The sequence below is a fragment of the Heteronotia binoei genome, chromosome 9 (genome assembly GCF_032191835.1).
Source record: "Heteronotia binoei isolate CCM8104 ecotype False Entrance Well chromosome 9, APGP_CSIRO_Hbin_v1, whole genome shotgun sequence".
NCBI lineage: Eukaryota > Metazoa > Chordata > Lepidosauria > Squamata > Gekkonidae > Heteronotia > Heteronotia binoei.
Window position 1 is genome coordinate 12,905,482 of NC_083231.1, and position 23,967 is coordinate 12,929,448.

At 44.0% G+C, this 23,967-nt stretch overlaps 1 protein-coding gene across 10 annotated transcripts in view; it reads right to left on the reverse strand.

The window, feature by feature from the left end:
* The window catches only part of SLIT2 (slit guidance ligand 2), a 482,157-nt gene that overhangs the window by 149,276 nt on the left and 308,914 nt on the right, over nt 1–23,967 (reverse strand). For all 10 annotated transcript variants that reach the window (XM_060246235.1, XM_060246233.1, XM_060246234.1 and 7 more), the window contains exon 5: nt 21,472–21,543. In XM_060246235.1, the coding sequence (XP_060102218.1) occupies nt 21,472–21,543 (72 nt within the window). The remainder of the gene's footprint in view (nt 1–21,471; nt 21,544–23,967) is intronic.

The window sequence follows — 23,967 nt, forward strand, 5'->3', positions numbered from 1 at the left end:
GAAAGATAGGGCTTTTATTGTAACAGGAACTCCTTTGAATATCAGGCCACACATTCCTGATGTAGCGAATCCTCCAAGAACTTACAGGGCTCTTCGTACAGGGCCTACTGTAAGCTTCAGGAGAATGTAGCCTAATATGCAAAGGAGTTCCTGCTACAAAAAAAAGTCCCGGAGAGAGATAATCCTTCACTTGGCTGCACTGTATTTGTGAAACCCAAGTGGCCTTGGAAGTTGGGGGAGGAGAACAAAAGCAAAGCTTTTCTTTCATACAGAAGAAAGCATATGTTCAAGGACCATCAGTTTTATATATTAAAAAAACAAATCTAACATGATGAGTACAATTCAGAAATTCTCCTGCACAAAGTTGCGTCCGGTTCCTGCTAATTTCACCGGAGTTGTGCACGAAAACTTCTTTTTTATGTTCTTCACTGTAAGTGTATTACTCGTCTGCTAGAAACAATCATTTTCTGGACAGCACACTCCATCAATCTGGCACGATGTTTGTGTTGCAATGCATTTTATTTTTGGTTTTAAAAAAATTACAACGTTCCGAGGCACTTTCCGGTTTAAGTAATTAAAGGCATTTAAACAATTAAATTGATAGGCTTTTTATTTCAAGGGGCCAAAATAATATCTCCGGTACAGTTCTCTAACCTCCAGCGCCATTCATCAAAGCCATTTAAATCAGCACAATGGCATGAAATGTTATCCCCTGACACAACACAAAAGAGAAATTGTTTCCAGACAAATTGGTAAAAATCTTCTAATGCCATCAAATTTGCCTAATGCATTCTGCAGGTTAATCTGGGAAAGGGTGAGCTGTACATTGGCTCGTATCTTATTATCCTTAGCTGTCAATGTATAAATCAGCGCTGACGCGACTCCCCCTAAATCATCCATATTATACACAAAGGGAAAGATTTAATGGCACAGAAAGCACTTGAGCAAATCTTGTCCTACAAGCCCTGAAAGGCAGATCCCGCCCCCCCTCTAAATTGGCAGGAGTTTAGGTGCATCTAAAAAAGAGGGGGGGTGTCTTTCTTTTAATGGTGTCCTCCAAACACGGCTGCAGTTCAGGGTGGTTCGCGGTTCCCAAACATACTTTTTTCCCACATAGTTATTTCCCCCCCCCCCCCTTCCACCCTGGGATAAAACTTGACACAACTGATTTTCTTGGCAGCGGGGACACTGATTAAAGGTTTGCTCTTTGTTTCGCATTCTTTGAAGTCGTGCAGAATACCGGTCACAGGTTTTTGGTTTTTTTCTTCCAAAAGTCTATTGAAACTGAATTAGTCAGAAAGGGAATTATTCTTGCAAAATCATGGTCACTTTCACATGCCTCCATGACATCCAGATTAGACCACTGCAACATGCTATATCAGCCAAACCGGATATTGCTTTGGAGAGAAGTTAGGTCAGGGCTCTCTGTGCAACATGGAGTCCTTCTAAAGTAGTGCAGGAGGACAGCAGGAAAGCAGTGCAGGACGGAAAGGAGACTGACCATGAGAGAGATCTTGGGGTCGTGGTAGATAACTCACTGAAAATGTCGAGACAGTGTGCGACTGCAATAAAAAAGGCCAACGCCATGCTGGAAATTATTAGGAAAGGAATTGAAAACAAATCAGCCAGTATCATAATGCTCCTGCATAAAATGACAGTGCGGCCTCATTTGGAGTACTGTGTACAATTCTGGTCACTGCACCTCAAAAAAGATATTATAGCATTGGAAAAAGTCCAGAAAAGGGCAGCTAGAATGATTAAAGGGTTGGAACATTTCCCCTATGGAGAAAGGTTAAAACGCTTGGGGCTCTTTAGCTTGGACAAACGTCGATTGCGGGGTGACATGATAGAGCTTTACAAGATTATGCATGAGATAGAGAAGGTAAAGAAAGAAGTACTTTTCTCCCTTTCTCACAATACGAGAACTCGTAGACATTCAATGAAATTGCTGCGGTCAAGTTAGAACTGATAAAAGGAAGTACTTCTTCACCCAAAGGGTGATTAACATGTGGAATTCACTGCCACAGGTGGTGGCAGCCACCAGCATAGACAGCTTCAAGAGGGGACTGGATAAACATATGGCGCAGAGGTCCATCAGTGGCTATTAGCCACAGCGTATTGTTGGAACTCTCTGTCTGGGGCAAGTGATGCTCTGTATTCTTGGTGCTTGGGAGGGTGAGAGCTTCTGGTGTCCTGGCCCCACTGATGGACCTCCTGATGGCACCTGTTTGTTTTTTGTTTAAGAACATAAGAACATAAGAGAAGCCATGTTGGATCAGGCCAACGGCCCATCAAGTCCAACACTCTGTGTCACACAGTGGCAAAAAATGTTATATACACACATACACTGTGGCTAATAGCCACTGATGGACCTGTGCTCCATACACTGTGGCTAATAGCCACTGATGGACCTGTGCTCCATATTTTTATCTAAACCCCTCTTGAAGGTGGCTATACTTGTGGCCGCCACCACCTCCTGTGGCAGTGAATTCCACATGTTAATCACCCTTTGGGTGAAGAAGTACTTCCTTTTATCCGTCTTAACCTGTCTGCTCAGCAATTTCATCGAATGCCCACGAGTTCTTGTATTGTGAGAAAGGGAGAAAAGTACTTCTTTCTCTACTTTCTCCATTCCATGCATTATCTTGTAAACCTCTATCATGTCACCCCGCAGTCGACGTTTCTCCAAGCTAAAGAGTCCCAAGCGTTTCAACCTTTCTTCATAGGGAAAGTGCTCCAGCCCTTTAATCATTCTAGTTGCCCTTCTCTGCACCTTCTCTAAAGCTATAATATCCTTTTTGAGGTGCGGCGACCAGAACTGCACACAGTACTCCAAATGAGACCGCACCATCGATTTATACAGGGGCATTATGATACTGGCTGATTTGTTTTCAATTCCCTTCCTAATAATTCCCAGCATGGCATTGGCCTTTTTTATTGCAAACGCACACTGTCTTGACACTTTCAGTGAGTTATCTATCATGACCCCAAGATCTCTCTCTTGATCAGTCTCTGCCAGTTCACACCCCATCAACTTGTATTTGTAGCTGGGATTCTTAGCCCCAATGTGCATTACTTTGCACTTGGCCACATTGAACCGCATCTGCCACGTTGACGCCCACTCACCCAGCCTCAACAGATCCCTTTGGAGTTCCTCACAATCCTCTCTGGTTCTCACCACCCTGAACAATTTAGTGTCATCCGCAAACTTGGCCACTTCACTGCTCACTCCGAACTCTAAATCATTTATGAACAAGTTAAAAAGCATGGGACCCAGTACCGAGCCCTGCGGCACCCCACTGCTTACCGTCCTCCACTGCGAAGACTGCCCATTTATACTCACTCTCTGCTTCCTATTACTCAGCCAGTTTTTGATCCACAAGAGGACCTGTCCTTTTACTCCATGATTCTCAAGCTTTCTAAGGAGCCTTTGATGAGGAACTTTATCAAAAGCTTTCTGGAAGTCAAGGTAAACAACATCTATCGGGTCTCCTTTGTCCACATGTTTGTTCACCCCCTCAAAGAAATGCAACAGGTTTGTTTGTTTGTTTGTTTGTTGACCACTGTATGACACAGAGTGTTGGACTGGATGGGCCATTGGCCTGATCCAACATGGCTTCTCTTGTGTTCTTATGTGACACAGAGTGTTGGACTGGATGGGCCATTGGCCTGATCCAACAGGGCTTCCCTTATGTTCTTCTGTGACACAGAGTGTTGGACTGGATGGGCCATTGGCCTGATTCAACATGGCCTGATTCAACATGGCCTGATTCAACATGGCCTGATTCATTGGCCTGATTCAACATGGCTTCTCTTATGAAACCTGGCCCCTCCTGCTCCATCAGACTGCCGAGTCAAATGTGGCTCCAGTGCTCTCGGGCACATAAGCTCCCTGACGTCATGTCTATGTGTAAAAAAGAGCACAGTGGGTTTGGAGGAACGCTGACCCAGCTCATGTCAGAGATAAAATCCAGTTTGGCCCTTTGTGGTTTTGAAATCAGGCTGGAAGGTTCAGCTGTTGTAAAATACAGCAATTGAGACAATGAAAGAGGCACCCAACAAAACAAATTTACAATACCAGGGGCTCACAAAGGACCCTGGCATTTATGTGGTTCTGGCTGGGTTTATTTGGGTGGCCAGGTTTTCGTCTTTAAAGCCCTAAACCAGGGGTGTCAAACTCATTTGTTAGGAGGCCTGAATCTGACATAAATGAGACCTTGTTGGGCCAGGCCATGAGTGTCATAAAATGTAATGCCAGGGAGCAGAGATACAAACTTTATAAAGGACACAGATACAATAAAAAACTTAAAATAAAACATGCTTATAGCATTAGCACTCATTGGTCTTTAAGGTGCTTTCTTTATATTTCTCTCATGGGATCCAGGGAATTGGGCAAAGGAAGCTCTGGCTCTTTCCTTCCTTCCGCAGGAGGGGGAGGACCCTTAGCCAATAGAATTAAAAGAGGCTTTGCTCTGTAGCTCTGCTGTATGACTGAGAGAGAGCCTGGCTAAGCAAGCTATCCCTCCTCCCCTTCCTCCCCAGGGCAGGAGCCTCAGCTAATGGAGAAAACAAGAAGCTTTGCTCTGTAGCTCCTGTGCGCTTGAGCAAGCCTGGCAAAGCTAGCTGAGAGGGAGAAGGAAGCAAATTACAGCCAGTTGCTCGGGGGCTTGATATGAGCCCTCTGGGGGCCTGTTTGGCCCCTGGGCTGCATGTTTGACACCTCTGTCCTAAATGGTTGACACCCAACGTCCATCTCTGTCTGCTTAAACCTGCCCAGAATCTGGATTCAGCCAATACTGCCCTGTTGCAAAAGAGCCTTCAGTACCAGAAGGGAGACTGGCAAGGCACTCATAACAAGGCTTTCCCTGCTGTTTGCCACTATGCCATTCCATGTATTGGAAATGCTGCTGTCCTCTTTGCTTTGGATCTCATCAAGTAATACCGACCGGACGCAGATTTAGCCAAGGGTCTGGAAGTGGTGGTTGGGTAATTAAAGCAGACCTGGCTGAAACGGCATCCAGGCAAGATGGAGGTTCTCTGGCTGGGTGGGTAGGGGGAGCAGGCATTGGGTAGTCTCCCAGCTCTTGGTAGGTGCCTTTATCACTGACTGTCAAGGGTTTGGGCGTGATCCTGGATGCCACCTTGTCTATGGGGGCCAAGTTGCGATAGTTGCCAAACTGGCGTTTTTCCAACTGCACCGGGTTAGGCAACTAGCTACCTACCTGTCTCACCCCAACCTAGCCACTTTCACCTTCAAGATGGGCTACTGTAATTCACCTGACCCGTAAGTTCCAGTTGATACAGAATGCAGTTGCGTGGGTCCTTGGGTGGCACACATTCAATCAGCGTTGCAGGAGCTGAACTGGCTTCCAGTGGAGCACCGGATCCAGTTCAAGGTTTTGGTGATGACCTTTAGGGCCATTAGTAGTCAGGGACCTACATATCTTCGGGACTGCCTCTCTCAATATGCCCCAGAAGGGTGTTACACTCCAGCAATAAGAACCTTCTGGTAATCCCCAGCCCGAGAGAGCCCTGGCTGTCCTCAACTAGGTCCAGGGCCTTTTCTGCCCTGGCCTCTGCCTGGTAGAACTCTTTGCCAGAGAACATCCATGCCCTATGGGATTTATTATCTTTCTGTAGGGCTTGCATGGCAGAGATGTTCCACTGGGCATTTGGTCGAGGGCAGCAACAGTCTGGCACTCTCATACCACCCCCCCTCTTCTTTTCTCCATATACCCTCCACCAGGGAGCTCATGGATAATGCCCATCATTTTGAATATTGCATTTAATACTGTCTGTTTGGAGTTATTGTAAGGTATTTTAATATTATCTTAATTCTATTTGTATAAGAACATAAGAGAAGCCATGTTGGATCAGGCCAATGGCCCATCCAGTCCAACACTCTGTGTCACACAGTGGCAAAAAAAATTATATATACACACACACTGTGGCTAATAGCCACTGATGGACCTCTGCTCCATATTTTTATTTGGTTTGTATTTGGTTTTGATGTAAGCCGCAATGAGCCCTGCTTACAGGGAAGGGCAGCCTAGCAAATTGAAATAGGATAATAGATGACAGACAGACAGACAGACGGACGGACAGAGAGATAGACAGACAGACGGACGGATGGATGGAGGAATGGATGGATGGACAGACAGACAGATAGACAGACGGACAAGTAGAGGGATGGACGGACAGACAGACAGATAGATAGATGAATGGATGGATTCGTTATTTATTCTTGGTGGAACTGAAAACTGATGGATATTTTGTTTGCACCCATCTTCTGAGATCACACTTCTTTACAACAGAAGACTTCTTATACTCTAACTTTGCTTTGTTTTTGTTTTTTTTTAAAAAAAGAATTGTTTTCCACACTGTTGATACTACATTTTGCTTGATTTTATGCATTTCTGCATTTCTTTAATAGTGATGTGGTTTGTTTTGTGTTTGTTTGTTTTTTTAAAAAACCTCCACTTGTTAGTACACTTCCATCAGAGGAAGACTTTTTGAGCCCGAGGAATGCTTAAACATTGGCTCTACAGAGGGGCAGGAATACAGGCCAGAATATTGAAGGGTTTGTTCGGCTCTTGTGCATTCTCATTTTCATTGTTTGTGTATCCCTACTGCTTCGGGAATTCCCCCTCCCCCTTTTCTGCATGTGTCTTGCTCCTTCTCGTGGTCAATTTGGTATTACACTGCTGTATGTCTGGCATCAAAACAACCACTAGAGAGAGCAAAACGCATGGGGAAAATGAAGCAATGGGGATTTACATAAGAATAGAAGGAGAGCCCTGCTGGATCAGACCAGTGGTCCATCTAGTTCACCATCCTGTCTCAAAAAGTGGTCAACCAGTTCCTCTGGATGACCAACAACAGGGCAGAGAGGTTGAGGCCTTCTCCTAATGTTGCCTCCTGGCTCTGGGATTTAGAGGCTTAGTGCCTACAGCAACTAAAATGAGAATGCAGAAGACCCTGTGGTCCCCTTCTTGTCGAAAGCTGCTTGGGGTATTCCCAAGAGCTGAAAGGTGGCACCTCAGCTATCTATACAAGCAAATAAGTGTTACTGGCTCTATCACAGGGAATGTCCCCAGGGTGCCACTGCAAGCCTGGTCCATGCTGAACCAAGCGGCTCCAGAGCAACTCAGCTCAGACCCACATAGCCACAATGGGAAAGGATATAGGCGAGTCTCCACCCATAGGCATCATCATCTCCGCAACTGAAAGATGACTCTGCAGCACTGTCTGGGGCCACTTGGCTCAGCCAACTGCAGGATTGTTTCATTCCGCTATGTTTCTGGAAGTGATATATACCGTATTTGCCGGCGTATAAGACGACTGGGCGTATAAGACGACCCCCCAACATTTCCACTCAAAATATAGAGTTTGTTATATCCTCGCCATATAAGACTACCCCCTCTTCCGCACACCTTCCACACACCAAATAAAAGGTAAAAGAACATCCGGCCCGCCCCTGCATCTCCCTGTGACCCGCACTAGTGCGCAAGTGCGCATGTGTGAGCTCTGCATAGACAAGGGGTGGGCCGGAGCGCCGCTACTTCCCACCGAGCAGAATGGGCCGGTCACGCCGAAAAGGCTGGCACCCCTGTCTCGCTGCTGATGCTCGCCGCAGCCACGCTGATGACCCGCCGTGGCTGCACTGGATACCACGCGATACTGGACGGTATGTAGAATGAGGTGGGCGGGCATCGGGAGGCCACTATGGGCACCTGACGAGCATCTGAAGGCCACTATGGGCAGCTATGTCTATCCCAACTGAAGTGTACCCGGTGTATAGGACGACCCCCCCACTTGGAGGCATGTTTTTCAGGGCAAAGAAGTAGTCTTATACGCCAGCAAATATGGTGTGTCTATCTATCTATCTATCTATCTATCTATCTATCTATCTATCTATCTATCTATCTATCTATCTGTATATATGTATATATCTATCTATATATCTTATATACTTATATATTGGGACTCTTTAGCTTGGAGAAATGTCGACTGCAGGGTGACATGATAGAGGTTTACAAGATAATGCATGGGATGGAGAAAGAAGTGCTTTTCTCCCTTTCTCACAATACAAGAACTCGTGGGCATTCGATGAAATTGCTGAGCAGACAGGTTAAAACGGATAAAAGGAAGTACTTCTTCACCCAAAGGGTGATTAACATGTGGAATTCACTGCCACAGGAGGTGGTGGCGGCCACAAGTATAGCCACCTTCAAGAAGGGTTTAGATAAAAATATGGAGCACAGGTCCATCAGTGGCTATTAGCCACAGTGTATGTGTATATATAAAATTTTTTGCCACTGTGTGACACAGAGTGTTGGACTTGATGGGCCGTTGGCCTGATCCAACATGGCTTCTCTTATGTTCTTATAAAATGGTATGTTTTGCTGGTTGGGCAAAGCAGGCATTGCTATAATGCCAGCCAATGCAAGCTCTTCAAAATTTCCAGCAAATATTATTAGAGAAATCATAGTCCTCTTCTCATCCGTTACTCTAAGCAATCCTGGCTGGTCTACTGAACTTATCTGTGTATATCAATCTTCTTGATTGGCTGTCAAATAAAGTTTATTTAATTAAAAAATGTGACGTTGTTATAGCGAGAGTACTAGGATTGAGGCTCAGTAGGATTTACTTGTAGAACGGTTTCCCAGGGTCTCAGAAATTGTAAATTGGAAGTTAAACTTAGCACAGTCAAAAAAAAAAACCAACTTTCTGCCCCCAAGGTGGGATCCTGCTGTATGATGAATAGCATAAAACTCGCTTATATTAGCATGCTGCTTGTATTTTATTTTTTCTCAATGCACGCTTAAACAGTATACCTCATACACATTAGCATAACAATTTCTAACTTCGTAGTATGCTGTTTGAACTCGTCCCTAATAGTGAAAGTCCATATGTGACTTTAGTCAATTTCAATGATGGGTTTCCAGCGCTGCTCAGAAGATAGGCGAGAACCTAGACTGACAGGGGATGACAAGATTCCCGGGTTTTATGGTAGCATGTTTCAAAAGGCTCTCTCCCTTCTTCAAATCACCCACATTGAATTGGAACCACTGCTCAAGAATTTCAAATGCACAAGCTGAAGAGTAAAGTTGGCAGTCTAGGTTCTCACCTATCTACAAAGCAGCGCTGGAAACACATCACTGAAATTGACTAAAGTCACATATGAACTTTCGCTGTTAGGGACGAGTTCAAACTGCATACTGCAAAGCTAGAAACTGTTATGCTAAGGCGTATGAGGTATACTGTTTAAGCGGGCGTTGAGGAAAAATTTACAAGCTAATATGAGTTATAAGGTGTTTTATTTCTGCGGTTGCTCAACCTTCACACCGCTGTTTCTTGTTTTGTTGCCAAGTATGATGAATGGTGGCAAATGGAGAGAATTGGGCGGTGGGGGAGACAGTTGAGGTGGTCAAGCAGGAAGCCACATTCAAGAAATCTGTAAGCACATCACTGGCTATTTCTGCATTGAGGTAAGCAGAACGGCTCAAGTAACACACAGTCAAGTCTTCTTTCTTTGTGTGTTTGATGAACACCCTCTGGTCATAAAACAATATGTACGTGCATCTTCTCCACAAAATATTTCAAAACCTTCCAGGGATAAACAGCCTAAGAACAGAGGTCCCCAACCCCCCGGACCGTGGCCTGTTAGCAACCGGGCCGCGGAACGAGGCAAAGGTTCTTCACTGCCCCTTTTGCCCTGTTGCCCCTTCCACCTGGGCAGGGGCAGGGTCAGTGCATGGGAGTAGGCAAAGTAGGTAGTCGCCTAGGGCGTCACCTGGCCTGGGGGGCACCACTGGGCGCCCCCTCTCTGACGCATGACTGGCTCCTGACCACTGTTCCCTTGTCCTCTCCCATCACCAAGCTGCCCTCAACAAAGCCAAGCCACCCGTCTCTCCCCGAGGTGCGCCTTGGCCTCCCACCTCATCCTATCCTGCCACCCCCCTTCCTGACATGGCCTGCAGGCACTTATTCTCACATTTTTTTTAATAAGATCACATTTTAAAAAAAAATTAAAAATCAGTAAATTAAAAATGTGAAAAGTTTCAAGTTTGGCCATCTTCAGTTTCCCTATATTTTTTAATAATGGGGGGGGGGGCGCTAGTGGATGATTTGCCTAGGGTGCCAGAAAGCCTAGCACCGGCCCTGCACCTGGGTGAACAAAAGAGGCAGTGCGGCCTCGCTCCAAAGAGCCAGTTTGGTGTGGAGAGCCAGTTTGGTGTAGTGGTTAAGTGTGCGGACTCTTATCTGGGAGAACCGGGTTTGATTCCCCACTCCTCCACTTGCACCTGCTGGAATGGCCTTGGGTCAGCCATAGCTCTGGTAGGAGTTGTCCTTGAAAGGGCAGCTGCTGAGAGAGCCCTCTCCAGCCCCACCCACCTCACAGGGTGTCTGTTGTGGGGGAGGAAGGGAAAGGAGATTGTGAGCCGCTCTGAGACTCTTCGGAGTGGAGGGCGGGATATAAATCCAATATCTTCATCTACCTCACAGGGTGTCTGTTGTGGGGGAGGAAGGGAAAGGAAATTGTGAGCCGCTCTGAGACTCTTCGGAGTGGAGGGCGGGATATAAATCCAATATCTTCTTCTTCTTCTTCTCTTTCATCTACCCTGGTTCCAGGAGGACAGAAGGGGCAGCATGGCAGTAACCTTCACATACCCTTCATTTAAAGACCCCCATGGGGGCAGGAATGGGGTGTGGGCAGGGGGGGGCAGCCCGCAGCAGCAAAATCCCCAGAACCACCACCACTATCGGTCTATGTCTTCCATGAAACTGGTCCCTGGTGCCAAAAAGGTTGGGAGCCACTGGCCTAAAACATAAGCTTACAAACACAAGCTCTAACATTTATGGTGTAATCCTAAGCACAGTTATATCCTTCTAAATACACGGATTTCCGTAGACTTTACATGGTGCCACTCTGCTTAGGATCACATTGTTAGTTTGTTCATAATTTCCTATCAATTACCATGAAATATCAGCCAAGAACAGCAGAGCTCACAGAAGGGAACTTTGATTTCTGGTCTCCCTGGAAATCTCACCCTCGTGGATTGATGGACTGAGTGAGGGAGAAGTGGGAGTAATGGAAAGCAGATAGAGAGGCTTGGCTCAGTAGCTCTGCTATGCAATTGAGCAAGTCTGGCAGAGCAAGCTGTGATGCAGAAGGAAGCAAGAGAGAGGGAGGAGAAAGCAGACGATAGCTAGTTGTTCGGGGGCCTGATAGGAGCCCTCTGGGGGCCTGATTTGGCCCCCGGACAGCATGTTTAACACCCCTGGTCTAATCCCTACCCAAAACATCATGGGGATTTTCATTCCATTGCTCTGTAAGGATCAGCAGTTTTGCTTTGCAATTCTTTAATTTCACATTTCTGTTCCCTACTACTGCTGTAGAGGATCATAGGAGTTTGCAAACACTTGACACACTACAGATAAATATTATAATTACTGTACAAACACTAGTATATAAAAGAAAAAAAATGAGAGAGGCACAGGTGTACTTTTAATCTTTGTTTATATAACTCAAAAATTACTAGGTATTGATGGCAGTAAATCCATTGATTTGGTATCCTAGATTTTTCTATGTCTAAATTACGTTTATGCCTACAATTCCACTTCTCATAGGAAAAGTGGGAAAGGAAAGGTTTCCGACTCTGGGGTGATGTTGCTTTCACAATGTTTTCACGGCAAACTTTTTATGGGATGGTTTGCCATTGCCTTCCCCAGTCATCTACACTTTCCCTCCAGCAAGCTGGGAACTCATTTTACCGACCTCGGAAGGATGGAAGGCTGAGTCAACTTCGAGCCAGCTACCTGAACCCAGATTCTGCCAGGATCGAACTCAGGTCATGAGCAGAGCTTAGGACTGCAGTACTGCAGCTTTAACACTCTGCGCCTCGGGGCTCCTAGGAAAAGTGGATATGAGCCTTAATCTGTAAATTGTACATTTAGTTCTCACGGCAATTCTGTCATTCATTACAGGACAGGAAAACAAAATCACCCAGTCTCTTATGTTGTTTACTCTGCAACAACCTGTTAATGTTTATAATTTAGCACAAAATCTTACATGCACACATGTGCTGTGTTGTTATAACTCCCAAAGGTAGCCTCTTTACAAATTGGCATTATTTAGACAGCACCTGGGAGCTCTTGGAGCCTACCTTCTTGATTAAGAACATCTGCATACAAATGAACGGGATGTTATTCCCTTTTCCACTCTAACTCTAATCCTGTTGCTTTACCAAATATTCTCAAGTATCTTAAAGTTAGGTCAGGTTAGCATTACTGCCAGAAGATGAAAAGCAGGGATGTCAAAACATGCAGTTTGGGGGCCGAATCAGGCCCCCGGAGGGCTCCTATCAGCCCCCCCGAGCAACTGGCTGTCATCTGCTTCCTTCTCCCTCTCTCTTGCTTCCTTTCTGCACAACAGCTTGCTTTGCCAGGCTTGCTCAATTGCACAGGAGCTACAGAGCAAAACCTCTATTCTCTCCATTGGCAGAGGCTCTTCCCTTGGGGAAGAAGGGGGGAGGAACAGCTTGCTTTGCCAGGCTCTCTCAATTGGACAGCACAGCTACTGAGCCAAGCCTGTCTTCCTTCTATTGGCTGAGGCTCCTCCCCCCTAGTTCCCTGGGGTTGGAAGGAAAGAGCCAGAGCTTCCTTTGCCCAGTTCCCTGGATCTCATGGGAGGAATACAAAGAAAGCATCTTTAAGACCAATGAGTGCTTAACATTTTAAGCATGTTTTAATTTTTCTAAAAATACATATTTGTGTTTGTCTGTGTTCTTTTTAAAGTTTATACCTCTGCTACCTAATCTTAAATAGGTACACACACAGCCCAGCCCGGCGTGGCTTGGCCCAACCCGACATGACCCAGCCCAACAAGGTCTCATTTATGTCACATCCGGCCCTCATAACAAATGAGTTTGACACCCCTCATGAGGCACAACCAAAAGCAAGCAGGCAAAATCTGAAATGTAAGCTCCCTGAGGGAAGCTTCACATAGACTTTAATATGAACTGCCTGAAGATAGATCCAAGCAGGCAGCCGTGTTGGTCAGAAGCAGTGGAACAAAGTAGGAGTCAAGTTCACCATTAAGACCAACAAAGTTTTATTCAGAATGCAAGCTTTCGTGTGCTCTAAGCACACTTCATCAGACAAGAAATCAGGTCCAGTGAGCAGAGTTACTTATACTAAACCCATCTTCCACTATATTTTAATGTATTTTTCTCCTAATGGCCAACTATATGTATGTTACATGTTAAAAGGTAAATTGGTTGGATGGGAAAACCTCTGAGATAGAAATGCCCTCTTTTTGGCCCAGGCTTATAACAATAGAGTGATTAACAGACATTCTCACATTCTGACACATTACTGTTTTGTTGCTTTCTCATCCTCATGCTACCCAGATCAAAGGTTTGCTCAATTTGTTAATTGTGCTATTCCGTCATTGGATCTTGAATGTGTACCATTTTGCATTCTAAACCACTGCCTACCAGCTATATGTAGCTCTGTTCCCTGTACCCGATTCCTTATCTGATGAAGCGTGCTTGGAGCATACGAAAACTTACGTTCTGAATAAAACTTTGTTGGTCTTAAAGGTGCCACTTGACTCCTACTTTGCCTGAAGACAAACATTAAAAAGGAAAGAAAAGACTATCCTTTACTAAAAAGGAATAGAAAAAAAGTACTAAATCATCACAAAAAAAGCTACATATTAAATACTGCAGTGGCAATGAGAATAGTACACGAGAAAGCAAAGTGTGAAACATGCCATCAGTGAAATTCACAAAGAAACACACAGGATACCAAAGGTCTAAGATGAGAAGAACCTGACATTCACAAGGAGTGCAGAGGAAAATGAGTGGTTATTCCAAAATAGCAAGGTTGGTGTTCCAGCTAGGCAATTTCTCAGAACCTTAACTAGCAATCCAGGTGATAATAGTAGAGGAATCATCCACAGTCTTCAGACAGCATTAAAACTGTTATCTTGTTAGACATGAACAAAATGGAGTTCTGTCAATATAAGGGTACCCCAAATCACTGCTTATTGCTGCTTTTTCTGTATCATCGGGGGGGAGGGGGGTAGAATCTGTAAATTCAGAGTCAGATAGAGAAGGTATACTGACTTGAATAGATAATCTCTCCTACTGACAAAGGTAGGAAGCTCACTTAGAATCTATGACAATTCCCCACTTTTTAATATTTATACACACACAGACACACACACCAGTAATAAAGGCCCGATGTGGGGAGAAATACAGCAGGCACTAGAAATTTGCTATGGGTGAGTTTCATGGCCTTGGGGGAGCTGGGGAGGGAAGGGAAAGACAGAGGGATGCAAGGTATAGCGATACAGCAGCTGTTGGGAAAGGAAATAGAGAAAATGGGGAAACATGGGGTAGGTTATCAGAGAAGGTGCGGCATCTTGAGAAAGAAAGGATGGGCGCAAAAGAGATGCCCTCCCTGCAGCCTCTACCTAGGAAAAGGGCAGTCTTTCTCTGCAGTGGGGGCCAAAGCAGCTTACATCATTCTCTCTTCCCTTTTTTGATCCGCACAACAACCCTGTGAGGTAGGTTATGCTGAAAGTCAGTGACTGGTTCGAAATCACCCAGTCAGCTTCCACAGTGATAATTTAAAGAGATTAACTGGACTCTATTTCTTACATTTACTAAAGAACTGCAGCACCGTCCCTTTCAATGATGCATGAATGAAGTATTTAAAATATTTTAAAATCAAACCAGATACTTATAATTTCCCTGATGATCTAATGGAACAACAACACCATTTATTAATCTTTACTATATCACTGAACCTTTATTATATCACTGGGTCTTATACCTTTAAGAAAAAGCTATCTAAAACACAGCTGCATGGTATTACCCAGAACAGTTTTCTTTAAGTAGAGTTAGTTTTCAAGCTTTTTGGAGAGGACATTTTGCCAATAAAATTAAGAAGGCTTTTGCATCTATTTAGAGAAGATGTTCAGAACTTAAACACTTAAGTGTTATTGAGAACATTCTGCCAATAAAATTCAGAAGGCTTGCTCCTAAATTAATACATGCATTGAGAGCATTTTGCAGTCAAAATCTGGAAGACTTTTGCACAAGAAGCATTGTGAAGAGGTTCACAAATGGCTGGTTCCTAATATAAATATAATGTGGAGAAATTTTGTCAGCCAAATCTGGAAGGTTTTTGCATCTGATTAGAAAAGAGGTTTGAGACTGGCTTGCTCAGAGTATAAATATAAACACTTAAATGGGATTGAGAAGTGAATTCTTGAAAATGATCAAGCATATATATATATAATTTAAAATTATTCATTAAAAAAAATTAAAAATTATCCACTTTCATCCAGCTTGGTGTTGTATCTCATTATCATCACCATGCTTTATTCCAGAATGAGAAATTCTAAAGAAAATAAAGAGGCTGCAGAGAACATTTTGCCAGCCAAAGTCAGAAGGCTTTTGCATCTATTTGGAGAAGACATTAAGGCCTGGCTTGCTCCCAACAGTAACACTGAATTGCAATAAGAAGCTGATAACTTTGAAGAAAACAGAACTACTCCCGAGAAAGACCTTTGACTAAACGAGCCTACATCCGGGTGCTCATTGGATGGACTTTTCTTTGCGACCTTATAAAGTCGAACTTCTTTATAATGAGTTTGAAAACGATTTATGCGGCTTTTCAAAAACGTTTTACTAGATAAATTGGCATAAACTTCTTTGCCATGAAACTACTAAAGCTTGGGAAGGCAGGGACATACATACAAGTTCAAATTTCCGTACTTTGACAACTGATAAGGATCACACACCCCCCCTCCTTTACTACAAGCTATTTCCCTCAGGGCAGGACTACTGGTCCCACTTCCCTATTACGGGATCCTCTTCAATCCTTCACTCTCCTTAACTGAACACTTAACTGAATCAACTGCACGCTCAACTGCCACTCTCAGCTGTAGTATTCCATATGAATGTAAATCAAGGTTCTCACATCGGGACAACACATTAACCATTCGCTATCCATTACAGAAGCATTTTATATTGTGTACTTGAAACTAATTTGCTATTCTCCAGACCAGGGGTGGCCAAACATGTGGCTCTTTCACACATACTGTGTGGCTCTCAAGGCCCCCTTTGCCCCATTGACCATCTTGGAGGAGTCATTTCTCTCTTTAATTCACTTCTCCAAGCCAAGTCAGCTGGCAGCTTGGAGAATAAAGTTGCTTTTCCCCCATCTCTCCCTCCCTTCTTCTGCCCTCATCTATTTGCCTGCCTTCCTTCCTTCCTTCCTTCCTTCCTTCCTTCCTTCCTTCCTTCCTTCCTTCCTTCCTTCCTTCCTTCCTCCCTCCCTCCCTCCCTCCCTCCCTGCCTTACAACTCTCAAACATCTAACATTCATATCTTTAAGCTCTCAAACAACTGATATTTATTGTATGTGGCTCTTAACGTTAAGCAAGTTTGGCCACCCCCGCTGCAGACAAACTGTATTCCATTTTTCATACAATATGTAATTCCCTCATACTCACTTCGCTGATGGATGACGCTGATCATTAAAAAGACACACCAACGTATCAGAGCTGCATGCTCAGAGAACTAGCCGAACGTTGTTTCCACAACGTTCTCTGCCGCAACAAGCATTATCATTTCTACACATCACACAATCTATAGACTGCTTAATGCCTTATCCTAGAACTGGCTGTTATTGGCCGGAAAGTACTGAAGGGAACACAACTGAGACGATACTTTAAATATGGAACAAAGCTGACACACGAGTGAAGACAACATCCTCACAGGACCTGGTCAGAAGACTGATTTCTAATTTCCCCATCAGCCAAGAAGATGGCCTTCAAGCAAGCTCCTCTTGATCACACCAGACTTCCTCACACAGCTGTAGCAATGAAATCAGAGAAGCCCGTTTTATCCTCAGTGTCTTGCACCACTCTCAGGAAGGACACAAAATAACGAGAAAATGAGATAAAATAAATCTTCCATCCAGGAAAGACAACCCATTGGAATTCAAAGCTTTAATTTTAAAAAAACAGCCTGTAAGATATTTCCCTTTGTCTCCTCTGTAAAATGTTTGGCTCAACTAGAGCAGTTTTAGGTGTTTTGCTTGGGTCTGGATTTACTTTTTAAAAAAAAAAATCATAGTAAAATGAAGCGATTACCACCCAGACACTTGTTTATCACCTCAGCCCCAAGAATATGGAAGTCTGGTATCCAGAAATTGGGTTGAAGCTGTAAGGACAGTCTTTGGGATCATAATTGGGGGGTAGGGGGCGGGCTTCCGAGAGAGTGGGGCCAAACTGTGCTGTGCGAAGAGGGAAAGAAGCAGGAAGAAAGGGAACAAGAAGTAGGATAAGACGACAGAAATATGAAAAGTGAAATTCAGGCATTCAGAATTCTGAAACAGAGGATTTTAGATATTGAGTAACAGTCCCTTTGTTCCTCTGAACATAAAACGTGTTCCCCTTTAGCATTTGGTATCTTTCCAAATTATAGGCTGCCTGCTGCCTGCCTTTCCCAGCTTACGTCACCCCAGTTACAGCGCTCTTTTATGTTAGGAAGACTTAATGTTTTACCCTCAGCGGTACTGTCTGGGAGGTTTGCCAACATCCCTTCTCAGGAAAGGTCCTGCCCATGTACTGGAAGGCACCTCGAAACAGTCACCCATGTCTTACACTTCACTGTGGTTTCTATGGGGAAGTGCAGGACTGTATAATCAAACCTATCCTGTCTAAACTTTATGCACTACCTGAGGCAAAGTTGGTTTTCTTTCTGTTATCTGACCGATGTTCCCATACCACTAAAAGGTAAAGGTAGTCCCCTGTGCAAGCACCAGTCGTTTTCGACTGTGGGGTGACGTTGCTTTCACAATGTTTTCACGGCAGACTTTTTACAGGGTGGTTTGCCATTGCCTTCCCCAGTCATCTACACTTTCCCCCCAGCAAGCTGGGTACTCATTTGACCGACCTCGGAAGGATGGAAGGCTGAGTCAACCTGAGCTGGCTACCTGAACCAGCTTCCGCTGGGGATCAAACTCAAGTCGTGAGCAGAGGGCTCCGACTGCAGTACTACAGTGTTACCACTCTGCGCCATGGGGCTCTTTCCCATGCCATTAGCCTAGTTGCAAAGTACCTTTTGGCTGCCATAACAATCAGGGAGCAAAAGACTAGCTCCCCTTCTTGATGCTTGACTAGTTTTTATAACTGAAACTCTGTGCAACTTTGGCATGCTGTACTTTTTACTTCTATGCCAATAAAAGAATTTGGATTTGGAATATGAAAAGTGAAGTGAGGCGGAGGCAAGGTCGCCAGGCAGCCAGGAGAGGATGGGGGGTGGGCTTACCGGGAGCAAGGAGTTTCATTTGACGAGTCAGTGATGTGCCCGTGTAACTTCTAAGATGACCCAGAAGTCAGAGACAATGCTCCAGTTTTGTGGCAAAAACTCTATGTTAGAATTAGTTTTTACCAGAGAGTTTTAGCCCAAAAGCCAGACTGTCGAACCAACGTGCCTACATTATTTACAGGCCATGGTGAAGTCACACTGGTATGCTGCTAAAACTTTGAGTGTTTGTCTCTTTTTTGAGCAGGTAAGTTCCCCCTGTCAGCCAGCTGCTTGATGACAGAGAGATGGAGTCTATGAGTCTAGCAACCCGGTGGGAAGGAAGGGAAAGATGGGGACAGGAGTCCGATTGCTGATGAGGTTTATAGTCATAGGAAGTACCCACTGATGGCAACAAATTGATTCTAGGGTTTGAACTACAGTGATGACATCACAGAAAGCTTAAGCTACCAATCAGAAAAGGTTATCAGGTCGAAACTACAGTTCAAAATCTGTACTACCCCCCCCCCTTCACCTGCTACATACCTATAAGAACAAAATAGGAGTCAATTGCACCTTTAAGACCAACTTAGTTTCATGAGTAATCACTCGAGAACTTTTTCACACAGCCTATGTATTCCGGTATGGAAGCTGGTTAGTTACTGAATAGTAATGGGTTTCTGCTGGCATTTCAGACAGACCCAACTCAGTAACTGGCTGCTACCGGAATACTGTCACCTTTTCACACAGTCCTGCAGCTGTCCCGGTAGTGAGGCATGCCTGAGTCGTTACTAACAAAGAGCAGCTTCTTCCAGTTTTCAACCCCTCCTTCCGGGTTGAAATCGGTATGGGGCGCTGTGTGAAATGTCCAGTATCTAATCCGGGAGCAGTTTTCGCGCCCTTTTTCGCCCACCGGTGCGCGATCTCCGGCTTTTTTTTTGGGGGAACGTCGGGCTAAGATTGCTATAGCGCTATATCACAACAGCATCACCATAGGGATGCCTGGGTTCCATTAAGATGCCAGAGATTGCCGCCGCTGAAACTTGGTAACTTATCTTAATGGAGCCTAGCCATCTCTATGGTGGTGCTGTTGTGATACGTTGCTATAGCGCTACAGCAATCTTTGCCCGAGGTTCCGCCCCCCCCAAAATAAGCCAGAGATCACGCGCCGGCAGGCGAAAATGGCTGGCGCTGGTGGAAGCGAGATAAAAGCGGAACAGTGTGAAATGGCTTGCTTCAATCACGGAACCCTACCGGGAAAAAAAAAACATGTGTCTGAAAACTCCTGTCTCGGATTACTGCAAGGTGGCACAATACCGACTCCCTTCCAGTTTCCACCGGTAAGTGTGAAAAGGCCCTAGCAACCCGGTGGGAAGGAAGAGAAAGATGGGGACAGGAGTCAGATTGTTGATGAGGTTTATAGTCATAGGAAGTACCCACTGATGACAGAACAAAAACATCGTTTCAAATGGCAACAAATTGATTCTAGGGTTTGAACTACAGTTCAAAATCTGTACCCCCCCCCGCCCTCTTCACCTGCTACATACCTATAAGAACAAAATAGGAGTCAATTGCACCTTTAAGACCAACTTAGTTTCATGAGTAATCACTCAAATTAGTCAAGGTAGGAGAATTGGCTTTGGCCATCTTGATGACATCACAGAAAGTTTAAGCTACCGTTCAGAAAAGGTTATCTCATCAAAACACAATATGTAGACATACACCTTTCAGGAAAACATTTTAAAAGTTTTGCCTCCTTATTTACCTCTCCTAATTGGCTACTGTTTACTGTTTCCGGTCAGTCCTTTGGCCAGGAAACTTAGCTTTATTGCCCTCTTCCCCTCTTTCTTTAGTATTCCAATGGCTAGCCAGCATGGAGGCCTCAAGGCCTCACTTTTCTTCATTGTGCTGTCCACTGCCTAAGGCACCAGCTAGCCGTGAATCAACTCACTGAGCATATTTAGATAATATAACAGCTTTACTGATCTCTCAAGAGGTACAGAGCAGATGTACTTACCTGCTCAAAGGGACGGTGGCTCAGTGGTAGAGCATCTGCTTGGGAAGCAGAAGGTCCCAGGTTCAATCCCTGGCATCTCCAAAAAAGGGTCCAGGCAAGTAGGCGTGAAAATCCTGAGCTTGAGACCCTGGAGAGCCGCTGCCAGTCTGAGAAGACAATGCTGACTTTGATGGACCAAAGGTCTGATTCAGTATAAGGCAGCTTCATATGTTCATATGTTCAAAAAAGAGACAAACACTTAAAGTTCTAGCAGCATACCAATGTGACTTCACCATGACCTGGAAATAATGTAGGCACATTGGGTCAGTCTGGCTTTTGGGCTAAAACTCTCTGGTAGAAGCTAACTCTTAACATAGAGTTTTTGCCACAAACCCAGAGCAAACTAAGTTGGTCTTAAAGGTGCAATCGACTCCTATTTTGTTCTACTACTTCAGACCAACACGGCTGCCTTCTTGGGTCTATCTACATACCTATAAATGTAGTTTATCCCACTATCTTGTTTTAAATTTCAATTTACATTATGAAACCAAGGTTATGAATGAATAGTCCACGGGCCAGACCAGACATCAGTATCAGGTAAGGTGGCAAAACTTTTAAAATGCTTTCCTGAAAGGTGTATGTCTACATATTGTGTTTCGACCTGATAACCTTTTCTGATTGGTAGCTTAAGCTTTCTGTGATGTCATCAAGATGGCCAAAGCCAATTCTCCTACCTTGACCAATTTGAGTGATTACTCATGAACCAAGTGGCCAATTCCAAATTTCAAAGCACTGTTGGAAAGCTAATACATTCCGTTACAAATAATACCAACGACGCCTCTATCCATTACCATTTAGGTGATATAAGGCATATAGTGCTTTTCCTAATCCATATCGTCACCTGAAGCATATTAGACAATTCTAGCTTATCCTTTTGCCTTTTCAACAAGCCCCAGCTTGAAGCAATTCATTTTGATACGCCATAGTAAGGTACATAAGAGCCGATCTGAGTTGTATGGCATTTTTATTCAATGTAACTGGATAATAAGTAACTCTGTGTTACTGCAAAGAAACATAACAGACTATTATGTACCTAAGTAAAGCTAGAGTTATAAGAAAAAGTGAAGTCAACGACGGTACTTACAGGTTCTTAATATCTACAGCACCTCGGAAAGCCTTTCTTGGAATGGCATGGATCTGGTTCTCACTGAGGTCTCTAATTTAAAAAGAAAAAGAGAAACAGAGGATTTGAATTTGGTTGATTCTTATACTTTTCTACAGCACAAAAAGGATCTTCTATAAAGGACTTTAAGAGAAAGTATTTCAAATCACTGCAATTCACTTTCCATTACAATTTATATTTTCTTATTTGTTATCAGTTACAAAGAAACAACCACTTTTAAGATATTAAAAAAACATATATAGCAGTTCCTTTAAAAAATGCACACGTTCCAGGTAATCTTTACCCAGAATGGCACAGTTGGAAACAAATGGAAACTTCACAAAACTCTCACGGGCTTAGGATTTAAAGATGCATTCAAACGTTTTACATGCCTGTATTGTGCAGAAAGACTTCAAAACAAGGAAGGGGAGAAAAACACCGAACAGAGTGAAAATTAAGCTTGATTTGTAAACATGTCAGACAATGATATGCAGAATTAGCAGACACACACTGGGTGTGTTTCTGGAGATCTAGGATTGATTCCGCAGGTTTCTGCTTTCCCCAGATCAAACAATCAATTCCTCTAAAAAAAAAAACAAGATCAGGAAGATGTGGGGGAAATTGGAAAGAGCCGCAGGTCAAAATGTGACCGTTCAGCAACTGGTGGGGAATCGATCACTTGATTTGGGGAAAGCAGAAGCCTGAGCTCGGAGCTACTGTGGCATCAGTACAGGTTATCCATATATATAAGAAAGTGTGGATGGATTTTTCATTTCTATCCAAAACTATCGCTACCTAAACATCCCAGGGCTGTCAGCCTCCAGGTTGGGACCTGCGGATCCCCTGGAATTACAGCTCATCTCCAGATTACAGAGGTCAGTTTCCCTGGAGAAAATGGATCTTTTGGAGGGTGAACTCTATGGCATTGCACCACAATGAGGTCCTTGTCCTCCCCAGGCTCCACCACCAAATCTCCGGGAGTTTCCCAGTTTGGATCTGGAAACTCTTCCCTGCAATCTCCCAACGGTGGCCAAGGGGGACCTTGTGACACAAAAACATAAACACATCCTACTCCATGCTACAGAGATAGTTGCGGTTGTCAACTTCCAGGTGGGGTATCTAGATCTACCAATTTTGAAGCAAGATGGTTCCCTACACTCAAATACCTAACATCACAAGGAGAAATCCCTACTATTGTTAACAAATGGTATCTATATTGAACACTCATGTGCTATTAGGGGGAAAATGTGGTGTATCATAAGTAATATAGAGAGAAAGCAATTATTTTCTTTTTCATTTCATCTGTAATACATAAGAACATAAGAGAAGCCATGTTGGATCAGGCCAATGGCCCATCCAGTCCAACACTCTGTGTCACATAAGAACATAAGAGAAGCCATGTTGGATCAGGCCAATGGTCCATCCAGTCCAACAGTCTGTGTCACATAAGAACATAAGAGAAGCCATGTTGGATCAGGCCAATGGCCCATCCAGTCCAACAGTCTGTGTCACATAAGAACATGAGAGAAGCCATGTTGGATCAAGCCAATGGCCCATCCAGTCCAACACTCCATGTCACATAAGAACATAAGAGAAGCCATGATGGATCAGGCCAATGGCCCATCCAGTCCAACACTCTATGTCACACAGTGGCCAATATATGTGTGTGTGTGTATATATGCGTGTGTGTGTTGAATTGGAATACGGAAACAACTGTATGAATTCTAAATAAAACTTCAATTGCAAATAATCAGTCATTTTCCTTTCACGTACAACCACAACTACAGGACATGGAATGCTCCAAAAATATGCAATACAATATTCACAAAAACGAATGAGTTTAAGGTAAATGGCAGAACCAACAGTCCACAGAAGCCAAAATCCAAATTCTAACAATGGATGGAACTTCAAGGTCCAAATTCCCTTTCAAGCATCCAAATGTTTCCATTTCCGTTAGACCAAGTTCTCATCCAAAAAAAAGGTCAGTTCAGAGATGTAGATGTTCTCTCAACGCGTTGCTAGCTAATATTGGCCGGGTTTCACAATAAATTGCTTTTTCATGAGCCACCAGTTCAAAGGTTTGCTACAAATTAAATGCAGTATGTACCTGTCAACAAACGAATTCTCATTTGCATTCTAAAACCCTTGTTAGTATAATGCCTATTACCTGAAGTGTCCAAAGACCTCCACAGAAGCCTTTGTGTGTCTTTTTTGGAGGATTCCATGTTCTGTAAGTTGTGCTTGTACATGAATGAAAAAGACTGATTTATTTGTAATTGAAATTTTATTTGGAATTCATATAGTTGTTTTTGTATTCCGTTGTACTTATACGGTGTGACCACTTGTGATTGTTCTTTTACCTTCGAAGCAAGGCATAAGAACATACAAGAAGCCATGTTGCATGAGGCCAATGGCCCATCCAGTCCAACACTGTCACACTGTGGCTAAAAAACCAGGTGCCATCAGGAGGACCACTAG